Source organism: Amia ocellicauda, chromosome 3, assembly GCF_036373705.1.
Source record: "Amia ocellicauda isolate fAmiCal2 chromosome 3, fAmiCal2.hap1, whole genome shotgun sequence".
Taxonomy (NCBI): Eukaryota; Metazoa; Chordata; class Actinopteri; order Amiiformes; family Amiidae; genus Amia; species Amia ocellicauda.
Genome location: NC_089852.1, coordinates 29,454,604 through 29,470,992, shown reverse-complemented (window position 1 = coordinate 29,470,992; position 16,389 = coordinate 29,454,604). Strand labels below are relative to the sequence as shown.

General features: G+C 40.4%; 1 protein-coding gene across 2 annotated transcripts in view; it reads left to right on the top strand.

Annotated features, from left to right (window-relative positions):
• The first annotated feature begins 1,913 nt into the window (after positions 1–1,913).
• The window catches only part of cdk12 (cyclin dependent kinase 12), a 33,261-nt gene continuing 18,785 nt past the window's right edge, over positions 1,914–16,389 (top strand). For both annotated transcript variants that reach the window (XM_066698935.1, XM_066698934.1), the window contains exon 1: positions 1,914–3,205. In XM_066698935.1, coding sequence (XP_066555032.1) covers positions 1,914–3,205 — 1,292 coding nt within the window. The remainder of the gene's footprint in view (positions 3,206–16,389) is intronic.

Genomic DNA, 16,389 nt, shown 5'->3' with positions numbered 1-16,389 from the left:
TACAAATTGTGAAGGGAAACAATAACTCAGCTTGTCTGGGCCAGTTTTACAAAACATAGCTGGAAAAACTAAGCAACGAGCAAACGCACCTCTAAAATATGCGAAAACGTCAAATAGAAATCTGTATGTATATATTATAGATTTAGGGGAGATCATCAAATATATGCAACCATTTGGGAACCAGCGTTAAGTGAGCGGAAGGCCTAAATGAGCTGCTATTTTGATTGATTGAAACCCAAACATTATTTATTGCATGGTAGCCGCCGGGAGAAAGTTGCTGCTTTCCACGAAGAGGAGCTTTGCATGGCGTACCTACACTACAGCAAGCAGCTTTCTGCGGAAGGGTAATGCTGCTATGAAGTGCATCACCAGACGTTGGGGTAATTAAAGTTACTGTAGAGTTATAGCGCAGTAGAAAACTAGTGCTTTATTATTTTGTGTTAAAGAGGCGACCATTGCACACCATAAACAAACCACTACACGTGACCTATAATTGGCAGAGATTAGCCATTTAAAACCGTTCCTCCAGTCGCCATTTTACTTGAAAGAGTCTCCACTGGCATACTAGTGAGAACTCGTGCTCGGGAAAATACAAAATGAGACACAAATAATGACCAAAACGGCGTGCACCGGGCGTATTTAGCGCAGTCATAGTCGCTTTTGATATTGTGTTTGCACACAAAATGGCCCCGATCGCATATCAAAAATACAGTATGTTGGCTTTATAGTGAGCAAGCTTGAATGTGCAAGGGTAATAAAATGGGTTCGTTGTGGAGGAACATGGTGAACTTCGCAGGATAGATCGATATACACGTTGTCTTGCTTCATAACAAGTTGCCATTCACCGGCTCATGCAGCGCACACCTGTGTTACATGGATGTGTCAAGACAAGAGGAAACGGTTGCAATCTGGTGCATTCTCTCGTTTCGTTGATTAAAATAGTTACTTTCACTAGTCTGTGTCAAACTTTTCCTGCTGGCGGAGGCGCCGAGTGTTTCCAGGGCGGACGACGCCTGGCGGTCTTGCTCCGCCGCTGCAGCGCGCCACGGCACGGAGGCGGGGCTAAGCGCCGGCCAGGATTGACAGGCAGCGGGACTTCCGGTTTCGGCTGGAGGGGGAGAGAGAACAGAAGCTAAAGCTGCTAGAAGGAGCCACAATGGCGGCTGTCCTCTCGTCTTAGCAACCGGGGCAGTGGGTGTTCTAAATCCGCAAACATCGCCCTAAATACAGGCCTGGTAGACTCAAAAGGCCACTCAAAATAAACTAGAACATCTACTGCACACGAATATTCTGCCATTGCTGACCAATATCAAATATAAAGAGATTAAAAGACTGCATATATAAAACCGAACATGTAAACAGTACCAACCGGTTCAAGTTTTCATTTTCAATTTGGTGAAACAATATCGCCCATTCATCATGGACTGTGCTTGTTTCCGAACCAAGAGCGTAAACTGCAGGGACTAGAGCTCCTTCCCCGGGTCGTACAGGGCGAGGGCATAGCAGAGAGCTGCTGATTTTTTCTTGCTTTTTTGTTTTTACAAAAGAAATAACACAGCACAAGTAACCTGAAAACGGGAGGGAGAGCACGCTATAACGACTTCATATTTAAACACGTCTTACATCAGATATAAAGCTACACGTTCAACCGCTTATTAGAAGTACCTTTTTTCGTTTTATTTCTCTGTAAACATGTTTTTTCCTACAAAAGGCAGAGAAGCCGCTGACCTGGCCGGAGTGAGCGCGGATACAGCATAAGGACACAACGTGCGCTGAATCTTTGTTTGTTTTATTAACATCTCTATTTTTTAGCTGTTTTTTTCTGGAGCTTTTGGGGTTTTATTCGCCATTTAATGTATTGTCTCGGCTGCAGAGGCCCGCGTTTGGGAGAAGGACCGCTGCTAACGTGAGGAATGCCTGGTTCAGAAAGACATCATGGGACGAAGAGGAAGCCGGATTCAAGCGCCAACGTTTCGCTGCAGCCGCAGCCGGGGAGCACTAACAGCGGGCCATTGCAGCACCTGCTCCCGCCACACTTGAGCTCCTCGGCGGGGAGCATGACGGGGAAGGACGGGAAGCTGCTGCTCAAATCCAGCTCCTCCTCGTCTTCCTCCTCCTCCACCAAACGCAAGCGGCACAAATCCTCAAAACACGGACGTGAGTCTTCATCTTCGGCCATCGGCCCGGGCCCTGCATTTGTTACCCAGGGCTCGGCGGCGCCTCCTGCCGTCAGCGCCATCAAGCCTCTAGTGGAATATGACGACATCAGCTCCGACTCCGACACCTTCTCGGACCCGCCAGCGGGCAGGTCTGCGGCGGATCGCCGCGGCGGGGAGCGCTTGGAAGCCAGTTCGGATTACGGTAAAGGGGGTGGAAGCGGGGACAGCCGGGGCCACAAACACAGGCATCCCCACAAGAAGTCCAAGGACCCTCACAGAGTGAAGGACTCGGGGGGTGGAGGAGGAGGAGGAGGAGGTGGAGGAGGAGGGGGGGCAGGGGGCTCCAAAAAGAAGAGCAGCAAGGATAGGGAAAAGGGGGCAGCAGGCAAGAGTGGAAAGGAAAAGGCTGTCACCGCGGCCCCAGCCTCCTTCCCCACCGGGTCCAGGAGACTGGCATTCCCAGAGGGGGAAGCGGTGGGCAAGCGAGTCGAAGCCTCCACTGCTGTCCAGGCCCAGTTGGGGACCAGCACCAGCACGGCTTCCTCCTCCTCCTCCTCTCGGAGCAAGGACGGGGGCAGCCGGTCGGGGAAATCCCGCAAGGACAAGCAGCAGAGGCGCGGGGAGCGGGGGGAGTCCCGCAGCTCCTCGCAGAAAGACAGGGGCGAGAAGGGCCATCGCAAGTCCGGCAAGAGCTACAAGGCCAGTCCCAAGGGCAAGCCCTCGTCCCGAGGCAGCCCCAGGAGGAAGCAGGCCGCTGCCCCCCAGTCTCCCAGCCCAAAGCGAGGGGATAATGACAGCCCCTCCGGGGGTGCATACGGACAAGATGGGGAGGACAACTATCATCACCGGCGGCGACCCCCGCAGCAGAGCCCCAGCCCCTACCGGGAGCCCTCACGCCGCAGCCGCCAGCGCTCAGACAGTCCCTACGGCATGCGCCACCGCTCCTCCAGCTACGAGCGGGACAACAGCCCTTACACCAGCAGGAGGCGCTCCTCTGTCAGCCCCTACGGCAACCGGCGCTCCTCCAGCACGAGTCCCGTCTCCCGGTGAGTCCGGCCCCACACGGCCTTCATGCTGTGCTGTACCGTACCGTACTGTGTGTGTGTGTGTGTGTGTTACTGTAACACGACCTCGCTGTTCTATAGGTAAACCATGAGCGAGTTGTATACACACATGTCATTATATGTAGGCTGCTGTGGATGTAACGGCGCAAGAATAGGAAACTTGGTCTAGTATTCAAGTTTTTATTAACTTGTGTGGAAGAACATTTTCTTAGAGCCCATAACACCTGCCAGTTACCCGAAGAACATTAAATCTGTGGTCAGGCATCATCTCTTAAAATGTTCTGCTGAAAATGTGTAGTCTCATGTGAAAAGACTAATGCAGTGGAGTCTGTCTGCAGTTGTGAGAGGAAAGTGCCAGTGCCAGAAACTGTTCAGTTCCCTGTGTGGACTGGAGGCGATGCTTGTGGTCAGAGGCCTTTGTTTCTGCAGCTGTTTGAGAGCGAGAGTGGGGGTTCCTGGCCTTCCTCCTGTCCTCAGGCTGCCAGGGTGAACAGGCTTGAGAAAACACAGGTGTACATCACAGCCCATCAGAGCTTTCCCATGGCAGGATTGTCTGTGGTTTTCAATTGGGGAAATGGCAATTCATTTCCCCTCTAACTGTAGAGAAAATGTAATTTTTTTAGGAATGAATGAAGTGCAAGTAGTAGTGCAACTTTGTGTCAGTTGAACCTTGAACAGATTGTGGGTTTTGGGGAGTTTTTTCTGTGAGTCAGAAGTTTGCTCACAGCAAATACCAGATAAAGTGGGAAATATGTCCCGCGTACGGTGGCTGATTAGTCATTAACCTGACAGGCAAGCTCCACAGTGAGGTTTTACTGAATTAGGACACCGACTCTGGACATAAAACATCTGAAATATATACATTCTTCACTGCGTTCCTTGAAAAGGCTTTGCCATATTGTAATATCAGTAAACAAAAATAAGCAGACCAGCATGTTTCTGCACCTGTTCTTAACACCACAGCCTGTCTGCTCTTAGTTTGCTTCTAAAGTACCTTAACAGGCCTTAAGATTGCTTTATTTTAACCAGTGTTGCTGTCTTGAAATCCAGTATGCTTTATATCTTATTTTCTATCACCTGGTTAATTGGTCTGGTTTTGTTTTTATAGTCTGCCAAAATGCTTGTTGGGATAAATGTTTCCATAAGGCTGAAGTTGTGAAAATATTTTGGTGTTGCAAAGACTGCAGGATTCAGTGCTGCACAAATAGGCATTAAATGCATGGATACATGCTAATTCGTTTTTGTTAAATCATGTGTAGGGAAAGCTTCAGGGATTTGTAATTGTAATACAAATTAGCATGTGGTATAATATTCACCATATTGAATAGCAGATATCTACTGAGAACTAAGGCAATACATCTGACAATCAAATTGCATTGCTTGATCACTGTTGATAAAGGTATTGTGTGTCTATATCCATCTATCTGTAATATGCACATTTATATGAGTGTGTGTATAACTTCCAAGCAAAGGAGCTTCTCTGGGTACAAACATCCTTCTACCTTCAGATTTTACCTAATGGTTGGGTGTGTTTGAGAAAGCTTCACCCCTTTTTTCTAATTTCTAAAATAGCTATGCTATTAAACATTCTTTGAACTTAAACTGCTTTTTACATCAATTGCTTATTCTTCCCCAACTGTCACAAAGCAATGCTGAAAAGGTCAAAGACATTAAATGCAATGATAACATATAGGCCTAGTACTGTAATATAACAAAAATGTAGAGTCCAAAATTCAAAGCATTATACATTGGGGGACATGCAGTACAATGCAATAAAATTTAACTTGACCCACAGGACTGTATTACTGAGTAGTGGGGTTGTCAAACTAAACATTAAACAATGCTGCCTGAGAGCTCGAATGATCACGCTTGATAGGTATTGAGCAGAGGGCTGCATCTACAGAAGGAGTTAAAGAACAGTTATATATTTATAGGGAAAAATGTCCAAGCCATACTGAGAAGACATACAGCAGTACAAGAACACAATATTAGAACTCATTCTGAAAAGTGCACTATGTACTAGACTTTCTCCTTTAAATGTAAGCTAAAATCACAAAGTGCTGTTTAAGTGCCTGGATTTCCTCAAAGGAGCAGTGAATCACTTGGACAAAATTTTCTCCCTGGATCATATTTTGAGCTAAAAATAAATAAATAATCTATTACACTATTTAGTGAAGAGCATTATACTTACCGAATCACTGGTTGGGTGAGACATTTAGATTAGTCTTCACTAAGTAGGTTATTTGATATTGTCCCAGGCTCTACTGTGAACCTAACTGCCTCCCCGTGTCCCTGTGTCCTGCGAGGTGTTTCACTTGTAGAGCTGTGGCTCCACTATCCCAAGTCTGGCTAGGATCCAGCTTTCTGCAATAGGAAGCCCGTCTCTGTACAAGGACCTTCGCCCGCAATAAAGTAGTGTTTATAACGATATCTGGGCAGAAATCATGAGGACCGAAAAATCAAAGTGCCTGAGCTGTGTGGTTTCTCATCAGAGGAGACTTGTCCTTTCCTGAAGCTCAACATTGTGAGTGATGGATGGAAAGCAGGTCATATAAATTAGGGTGAAATAAAGTAAAATTTTATCTCAAATAGTTGATGTATTTTTTTTTTTACAGCAGTTGTAAAATGTTTAAATGTTTTGAGTCGAGATTGCAACATTTGGAACCCCATCGGTCATATTCAATATCTGTAATAATTTAGAGTTTATGGATTTATTAGAGATTCTGGCATATCCGGTCTATTCAAATATGTGTTCTCACAGCCGATGTTTGTATTTGAAGTGTTCACAGGGCCTACGCTTGTTGATCTCGCTCAGTGTTCTCCAATGATGTTGTTTTGTTCTAGGAGTTGAGATCAACTTGTTTATTATTAATACAAATAATAAGGGTCTCTGGGGTCTATCCATCTTAGCAATATGGACAATAAAACTGCAAAATACAAAACTGGTGGGCAAGGTCTGAGCAACAGTCAACAGAGATGAGTTGCACTGAGTCACAGTCACGGCCTCATCCTTGTCGTTGGGCTCCTTCACCCCACATTTTTTCCAGAGACCGTTTATTAATATACCTTACAGGTGCTTAAAGTTGTTGACACATTTGTACATTAATAGTAATGTGCTAACAAAATGTAATATGGGGGTCGTTTCAGTTTTGTTTTTAAAAAGGTTTCTTTAACGAACCCTTGAAAGCTCAGAACCTTCTAGAAAGACCTGACTCGAACCTTTGTACCTTCTCCAATGGCCTTTAATGTAATTTGTTTTTTCTGGTCTTGACTAAGCACAGAAATCTCTGGTCACCCCACGCTGAATACAACAGAAATTGGAACATTCTTTTAGTTTTCAGTTTCAACAGATGTAAGATTTGATCAATCAATTCACCAGTTTGTAAATGAGCAGCTTGATCCCTTTGTAAATGGGCCTTTCTAGTCAATGTTAATATGGAGGCAGTTGGCATATTTGCTTTTTTGGGTTGTCCTTGTTGATGGATTCAGAGGTTCAGGGCTGCTTAGGACAGGTGTGGAGCTCTACTAGTCAGTGAGTGTAAGAGTTGAGACAACTGGGAGTCGGCAAAAGTGCTTGGACACACAGATGTGTAAAATGTGCTTTCTGTAAACTTAGCTTGGGAGTGGAATAATTCAGCATCTAGTTTTAAAATGCAGCTATAGTTTGTCTGACAGTGATTGGCCTTTCTCACTCTTTAGGCTGCAGGGCTCCACATGCTTTTAAATCCACATTGCAGAAGAGTTTGAAATGTAGCTGGTGTTTTGAGAAGCAAGTACTTTAGGCCAAGTTCAGGTGCTGTTTGTATTTAAGGGGTTCATTGAGATGGAGTTGATTGATTTGTGGGTTTAGCCACTGTAGTTGGATTTTTAGTACTGCATTCTGTCCCAGGACCTATGAGGAATGCTTAGAATTGTTAGACTTTTTTAATGCAGGACAGGAAATGCCCAGGGGACGTTTATGAGTGCTGCACCAGTTTGAGTCTCACAGGCGTACATTCATGTTACTGATGGGGAGACATTTACTCCCTCAATAGATAGGTGAACAAGACTCAGGGCTCCATTTAACTAAAATAATACCAAAGTAGTTTATTCAGCTCTGTAGATGGCCAATCGGGAAGACACATTTAAAGTTTTTCTAAAGAACACAGTCATATACAAGATGACTCCCTTTGGTTGGCAGGCAGCTAGATGGTGTCAATGAGGTACCCCAAACTTTATCTCACACTTCTCCCTCTGTCTTCTAAATGTGTTTCTAAAAATCAGCTACACAGTGCTTCTACAGCTGGCCTTCATACATGGGTTACACAATCTTGCTGCAACAATGGTGCAAATATTATTACATTTGCTCATTTAGACCAGGCACTTTCCCACATCATTACAAACAAATGTGCTGCTCAACTAAGTGCACTTAGAATTGAAAATGTCCTTGAAATAAATAAGTGAAGGACAATTTAAATGTCTTGAACCTTATTATTTTTTACATGATCACTTTATTAGATTAGAGAAGTATTTTTCAGAAAACATTTTATGCAATAGACCATAGCATTAAAGGCAAAGCATAAGCAATAAAAGAGCAGGAGGAATCCAGGTGATCGAAAACACTTTTTTTTTAAAGGAAATTGCTTGACTTGTTTTATTGGCAGATTAAATTGGCCATGTTTGCTTAGTTCTTGTTTTCTTGTATGAATGCTCTGCTCAGCCGTATCAATTTAGAAGCTTGTTAGAAATCTTCAGTCAGGTCAGAATCTATGTGAATTCATCAGACTTGTGGTGAAATGCATTTAAATGCAAATACCCATTTGAAGTTTAGATTTCTACTAATGGAATGCAAATTTGATCTTTTCTGGACCAAAACTAAATACAAATATGTGACTGACTTCACAAAATGTTTGAATATTACCATACCGAAAACACAAGTTGATTGCTTTGCTCAATTTGTTGTAATATCATTTCACATAGGCCCTTACATTCAAGGAATACAGCAAATATTATGGGAACAAGCCATAATTGAATGCATGAAGCCCGCCCCCCACTAAAAAAAAAAAAAAAAAAAAAAAGTTTCCACTTGCTTTGATTTAAAGCTTCCCTTTTACATGTTACACCGACCCATCTTTTATGTGGTCATCTTCTAGGTCTTTTTTAATTTTATGTGCCCAGCCCATTGCCATTTTAACATTTTCTCTCTCAATGATGTCACATTTGTGTTTGTTCTCTGATCCATTCATTTATTATTCTATCTCTTCTGGTTATTCCGAGCATAATCTTTGCATTTAGTGACCAGATTTCCCAGCTATAGCTGAGCACTGGTATAATGCATTTATTTATAGATATTATAGATTTATAGATACATTTATAAATATTTTTTACTTCAGGCAAATGGGTAGATTTCCCTTCAACAGCATGTGCTTTTTCATCCAAATGCATGAGTCCATACTATTTTCACTCTTTTGATTTCATCAGTAATATCCCCATCTGTACTGATTTGTTGTGCAAGTTAGAAATAACTTTTGACTTCTTAGAGTATCCATTGATTCTCCAAAATTAAACAAAGCTGTTAAACATGACATTTTCATGTTAAGTCCAATTTGTTTTTGCTTTCATCTGAGAGTTATTGAAATTGAAGCTGCAGGTGTTTTTTGCAAATCTGAAGATGTCATTGGCAAATTGTAAGTCAATCATATAAGCTCCATTTAACTTGATTGCGTTTTCTTCCTAGTTCAAAGTCTTGAACACTTCTTAGAGCTTCTGTGAATCTTTGCACATCTTGATCTTGTCATTGTCTTGGTGGAGTTGGGTTGTTGTTGTGTTGTAGATATGCTTAAGAAGTTTATATAGGTTTCCTCAATGTTTTGATTTCTTATAGGCCTGATGATTGAGATTATTTTATTTATTTATTTATTTATTTATTTATTGAATCAAATGTTTTCTCATAGTCAACAAAGCCCAGGCACAGAGGAAGCTCATATCCTCTGCATCCTTCCAATACTTACTGTACAACTTTTGATCCATCGTGTTATATCTACTTCTGTTTCCTGCTAGTTCTCTTGGGATTCAGGGTCCCATGGAACACTGTAGGTCTTTCTGAGTTTTCATTGGCCTCTCAGTGGCTACTCTGACCAAAGCCCTTCTAAACTGGCTACACTGTTTAAGAGCCCGTCCTGCTCAAAGCAGGTTCTGGGTGGTTCCACTTCTCAATGATCGATTGGACTGTGCTGCAAGGGATAGTCAGTGCCTTTGAAATTTGTATACCTCACCCCTGATCTGTGCCATTCCACAATTTTATCCTGGAGTTGTTTTGGAAGCTCCTTGGTCTCCATGGTAGTATCTTTGCTTTTAATGCACTACTGTGACTTTACAGAGACAAGAATATTTTATCTGAAATCATGTGAACCACTTTTATTTCACCCAGATAGACTCCATTCATCTCATCTAAGGCAATTGATTGTACCTGAACTTATATTGGAGTGTCATAGCAAAGCGGGTGAATATTTATAAAATTTAATGTTTTTTTTGTTTTGTTTTTTTCACCCATCCATTTGTCCCCACATTGAAAGCGTAGGAAAATAATACCATTTAAATGCGTGTGTGTATATATATACATGTATTTGTGTGTGTGTATGTATGTATGTATGTATGTGTGTGTATATGTGTGTATATATATATATATATATATATATATATGTGTGTATATATATATATATATATATATACTCACCTAAAGGATTATTAGGAACACCATACTCATACTGTGTTTGACCCCCTTTCGCCTTCAGAACTGCCTTAATTCTACGTGGCATTGATTCAACAAGGTGCTGAAAGCATTCTTTAGAAATGTTGGCCCATATTGATAGGATAGCATCTTGCAGTTGATGGAGATTTGTGGGATGCACATCCAGGGCACGAAGCTCCCGTTCCACCACATCCCAAAGATGCTCTATTGGGTTGAGATCTGGTGACTGTGGGGGCCAGTTTAGTACAGTGAACTCATTGTCATGTTCAAGAAACCAATTAGAAATGATTCGACCTTTGTGACATGGTGCATTATCCTGCTGGAAGTAGCCATCAGAGGATGGGTACATGGTGGTCATAAAGGGATGGACATGGTCAGAAACAATGCTCAGGTAGGCCGTGGCATTTAAACGATGCCCAATTGGCACTAAGGGGCCTAAAGTGTGCCAAGAAAACATCCCCCACACCATTACACCACCACCAGCCTGCACAGTGGTAACAAGGCATGATGGATCCATGTTCTCATTCTGTTTACGCCAAATTCGGACTCTACCATCTGAATGTCTCAACAGAAATCGAGACTCATCAGACCAGGCAACATTTTTCCAGTCTTCAACTGTCCAATTTTGGTGAGCTTGTGCAAATTGTAGCCTCTTTTTCCTATTTGTAGTGGAGATGAGTGGTACCCGGTGGGGTCTTCTGCTGTTGTAGCCCATCCGCCTCAAGGTTGTACGTGTTGTGGCTTCACAAATGCTTTGCTGCATACCTCGGTTGTAACGAGTGGTTATTTCAGTCAAAGTTGCTCTTCTATCAGCTTGAATCAGTCGGCCCATTCTCCTCTGACCTCTAGCATCAACAAGGCATTTTCGCCCACAGGACTGCCGCATACTGGATGTTTTTCCCTTTTCACACCATTCTTTGTAAACCCTAGAAATGGTTGTGCGTGAAAATCCCAGTAACTGAGCAGATTGTGAAATACTCAGACCGGCCCGTCTGGCACCAACAACCATGCCACGCTCAAAATTGCTTAAATCACCTTTCTTTCCCATTCAGACATTCAGTTTGGAGTTCAGGAGATTGTCTTGACCAGGACCACACCCCTAAATGCATTGAAGCAACTGCCATGTGTTTGGTTGGTTAGATAATTGCATTAATGAGAAATTGAACAGGTGTTCCTAATAATCCTTTAGGTGAGTGCTTGTGTGTATATATATATATATATATATATATATATATATATATATAATACACAGTATTATTTATTATCTTATGTATCGATGTAGTATCTATCACCTACTCTCACTTAGGTGTTTGCCTAGTCACCAACACCTGCTCATTTTTATTCTATGGTAATTATGCCATCTTGACTGTTTTTGTGAGATTTATTTCACCAGTTAATTTTAACATGTGACCTGTGATTGAATACAGCTGCTCTAGACCAATTTACATCTTTACTCAGTGGATGTGTGGCAGCAAAGGCCATATGCTCTAAATCATTGTCTGTTTTGGAAAACTGCTTTGATATTTTTATTAAATTGTCTGTTATATTTATGCTTGTTAAACATATTTCATAGCATAAGTAACTGCACTGCTGATTCTCATCCCTCCAGCATTCACCCTACAGTACGTGTCTTTACATCGTAAGTCTCAATCTCAGTTTCTTCTTCTCAGTGTCTTCTGTTTTTCATTCCAGCTGTAGCACTCCAGTACTTATTGTAGTTATATTATCATTTTCACTCGTATAACTTAAAAAATGTATTTAGAGCTGATGGCTCATCCTTTGCATTTGATTAAAAATGCACTATTTATAACAGTTTGCTGTCTGTAGCACAGTATTAAATGTATTCATTTAATCAGCTAATCAGACCAATTAAGTTGTTTTCTTGCTTTTGGTTGCAACAAAAGTCAGACACTAAGGCCCTCCAGGAATTGATTCTCTGAGCAGCATCTGGCTTCTGCCTTCATTGTCCTTCATTGGATTGGCATTAGCAGCACTCTTGGTTGGGCTTATCAACCGTGGGGCCTGATTAACAAACCCATTCTGCAAAAATGCACCATTATTCATTGAAATATTGATTGTAGTAGGAGGTCAGCTAAGATAATTTTGTTAGCAGCTTATACCCCTAAGACTCCTAAAAAAAAAAAAAAATGAGCCAGCTTGATTTTTTTTTTTTTTATATATATATATAAATCCCCATGCATTTGGGACGTTCTATCTCTTGGGTCTCCAGGCCAGGTCATGGAGAGCTACAGGGCCTTCTTGTTTCCAGACAAGTTACTGACTTGCAAGGCAGGATTCAATTTTTTTTTTAACCTCTCACTGAAGACGCCCTAAAACAATGTTTTAATTCTTCCAGAGCAGAACTGTTACTCATAGTGCATCAATGACACACACACGAGTGCTGGAGTATCAACCTAGTCCTTTACAGATGGCAAATTCTGCTTTTCAAAAATGCCTAGTTCTATTTATTTTCCATTTTAACATTGGGAAGCAAATCACCATTTTTATTTTTAAAAGTAAGCATGAGGTGGAGCTTATTCTGTAAAAATGTAGTGTATTAATGTTAAAGGTCAAATGTTATTGTGATTTTGAGTTACATACCCAGCGGTTCATCTGTTCACACTAACTACATGCATTTTGTTTACGAGCAGAACAACCCTATGAATTTAGAGATGATAAAGAATGTACTCATTCATCACATTATACATGTTTTCCCCCTCTGACTCGAAACAAACCGGATGCTGCAGCAGGAAACGCTGCTGCTGAAATCTTCCCCTGGTACAAAGAAGGAGTTCCCCACAAAGCACAGTAGATGGCAGCAATAGGGTTCCTACAGTTCAGACGAGCAGGGGAAACCGTAAGCACGGCCTGTGAAGTCAATCATAAATATTTCCATGAAGAGAAAAATGTTTTAGTAGCACTTGTATTAGAACATGTCATTTAATGACTGTGGAAATATTTTTAAACATGTCTGTCTATATATATATATATATATATATATATATATATATATATATATATATAGAGATGAAAAACCAAAATATTACCAAAAGTCTTATGAGATGATGAATTATGTATGGCTATTTAATGTATTGTTTGAAGAATCTGAAACTTGGCATCACATAGCTGTAACAGTGATGCCTCAGACTAACAACCCGTAGTCTTTTAGTTTTGAATGCAGAGATCAAATCTTTGAAACAAGTCGTTCAAGTGCCCGAATCTTCACTGTCTTTATGATACAGGAGCAGAGGGGAGTTGGTGGCTTTGGTGCTTCCTGCTCCATTAACAAATAAAGCTCCTAGAGGAGATACTCTGCATCATGTTTTCCTTATGCAAACAGCTTTGTCTATTTGTTAATAATGACAACACGAACATGACAGTTAAGATATGAATTCACCCATCTACCACATCCACCTAGATGTATGTAAGTAAGAGAACTTACACAATGTTGGGTCTTTTAAAATCTTAACAGAATTCAGGGACATATTCTGTGTTTCTAACATTTTCACTGTCAGTTCTTTGTGCTATGACGCAAGGAATATTAAATCAGCAAACTATATAGGATTTATTTAAGCCCACATGTACAGTCTGTATAGCCTACATGTAGCCTATTATATATCCTACATAGCCTGTAGTCAGATTCCTCTCCAATTATGTTAGTTTTCTGTTGACATGCAAGGTTTTGTCTCCATTTGCACAGTTTTTGTAGTTGAATTTAATGCATATATTTGGTTTTGAGCATCAAATTTGCTGTCCCACCACAGTGTCTCTGTTGCCATGGTTACCCCTAATGTATTCCAATAGTAGTCAGCCTGCACCCTGTAAAACATCTATAATAACGATCACCGTCACATATTTCAATACTCATAGTTAATTTAGCAATGCATATGAAGTTGTCATACCCAGGGCAAGCCTTAGTATTGATCATTATGGATGTGTATTTTTTTACCACGGGATCATTTGAATGGCAGCTTGTGTAGGTATAGATGACATTTGGAAGTTTATATAATTATATAACAAGTATTCTGACTTAATAGACAAATAGGTAAATTGTAAATGTATTAAATTCTATAGAAACCTGTAAGTCATTTTCATAAGGGGACAGACATGGTTGGGGTCAATTACATTTTCAAAGACCCATTTCAAATTCCAATTCCTGTTATTTTTCCATTTAGATAATAGGCTCTTCTGGAATTGGAATTAAATTGAAATGGAAATGAAAAACTGGAATTGAGCCCCACCCCGCAGACAGATCAACAAACGAACTGATAGTAATAGATAGGAATTTAACAGACCTTTGATTGCTCTTGGCAAACCACACAGAATTCATGCGCTACATTCAAAGGGGTTACTACCGATGACAGAACAATTTTTTTTCTCAATGTGTATCTGTCAATCTCATATTTTTCAATTGTATCCTGTTTTGTTCATCTGACAGAACTGAAAACAAACTCACTTTTGTTTTTGTACTGAGACAATACTGGCAAACCATTTTTGTATCCTGAATATTGTCACTGATTGTTTCCATGCAGATTTTATTGTGTGGTATACTTGAAGTACATGCTATATGGTACCATAGATACCAGCACATAGAGCATTTCCCTGTAACACTAATGTTTTAGTGATTCTTAGCATTTTACATCAGCTCTAAGCATGAAATGGACATGTATGTTCAAACATAACAGGAATGAAAAGAATGTTTACTTCCTTAAAGTATAGAATTGTTTGATGTTGATAGATTAAAATGTATAGTATACTAATACAGAATCAGAACTAAGATCTGTGCACGTTTAGTAGCAATATAGTGTACCCTATAATTTTTGCTTGTGGGTTACACTATGCATCGTCTAGATTTGATTGCATCAACTTGACTGCATTCATTTTAATTTAATTTAAAACAAAGAAAAATTAATTAAACCGAGCCGATGATCACAAAGCATTCTCACAACACTGACCTCAGTAATTAATAAATGTTGAACACCAATGAATATATGATGATTCAGCAGTGTAAAGTTAATGACTACATGTGATGACCTATAGGGGCTCTTTATGCATTTAAAATGTTACAGAAGACAGAATTTATCAGTTTTTAACAGTCTGTGTACAAGGCAGTTAAGTTAATTTGTTCTTATGCACCTTTGTCAGTTGGGAAGCTGTGTTTCTGTAGGTTATGTCTGAGCTGAGAACTCCACGCACAACATTTCACACCTCAATTTAAGGGGAACCTGTATGATACAATGCAGCAGGGAATGTGGATTAATGTGATATTAAACACCAGTGTGTCTTACGAGCAATCAAATGTGTCAAAAATTTGTTGAAATGGGAAGTTTGTTACAAATGGGCAGAATAGCATTCCAAAATCATATAAATCTGAGAAAGTATCGCTCTTTTGCTGAAATGTATCTATTTTGCGGTCTATGGTTTAGCATGTTATGAAAATGCTGTGCCTAAAATGCTCAATTCCAGTTTCATTGTCTGATTCCAACATTTCAGTCTGCGATCTTGCATTGAAGTATTTCTTCCAGTTCATTGCTCAGCTTTTCAAGCCTGTAATGGCTGCCTCATGCCCAAACCTAATTTTTCATGTCTGTAAGTAATCACGCTCTCTGTAAGCAAAACCAGGATTGGTTCCCTTTTCTCTGCAGCAAGACTGTGATCTGTCAGGTTAATAAATCCAGTTCACTGTAAGCATTGCCTCAATTGGCTCAGAATTGTTCTAAGAGGCTGTATAATTAATGCCTTATTGCATTTGCCATTTCCTGTTATTTTTTATTTCATAAAGGTTTCATATCCTGTTTTTTAGTTGTTTTCAACAGATTTTGCTTCTCCTTATCTTTGCCTCAACATCGCCTGGTTATCCACATGTCTTATAGGTCACTATCCCTTTACTTCTATTTATCCACTAAAACGCACATAAGCAATATTAGGTCATGATTTTATCGTAACCTCTAGTTTAGGTTTAAGGGAGTTTATCTGAATAATCCAGGGAGTAAGTGATTGGCAGATCAGTGGCTGTCAACAAACAATGGTGTTTGTCTGCAAAATTCACCTTTACTGATATACAAAAAGAGAAGGGAATTGTATTAGAAACATCTAATACAGTATTCTATATATGTAGTGTAGTGCATGTCTGTTTGATTTTTGGTAAAAGAAAATGCATTTCATGAGAGAGTGGCTCATTTCCACCCATCCCATGTTCCTGAACTTCTTAAAGTTCTGTCTACTGTCAGAAGTTCTCATATTGAAGGAGTTCAGACAGTAATTGTGACATAGTATATTTTCCCTTTTTTAAATGGACATACAGACAATGACTTTTTTCATATGTATTGATTTATGTCCATGTAATGCAACATTAGAAAGAAAACAATTGTTACCCGTTAGATGAGAAATCTCTACCCTATTGGGGGAAATGAATTGTGGTATTTTGTGTGTAAAC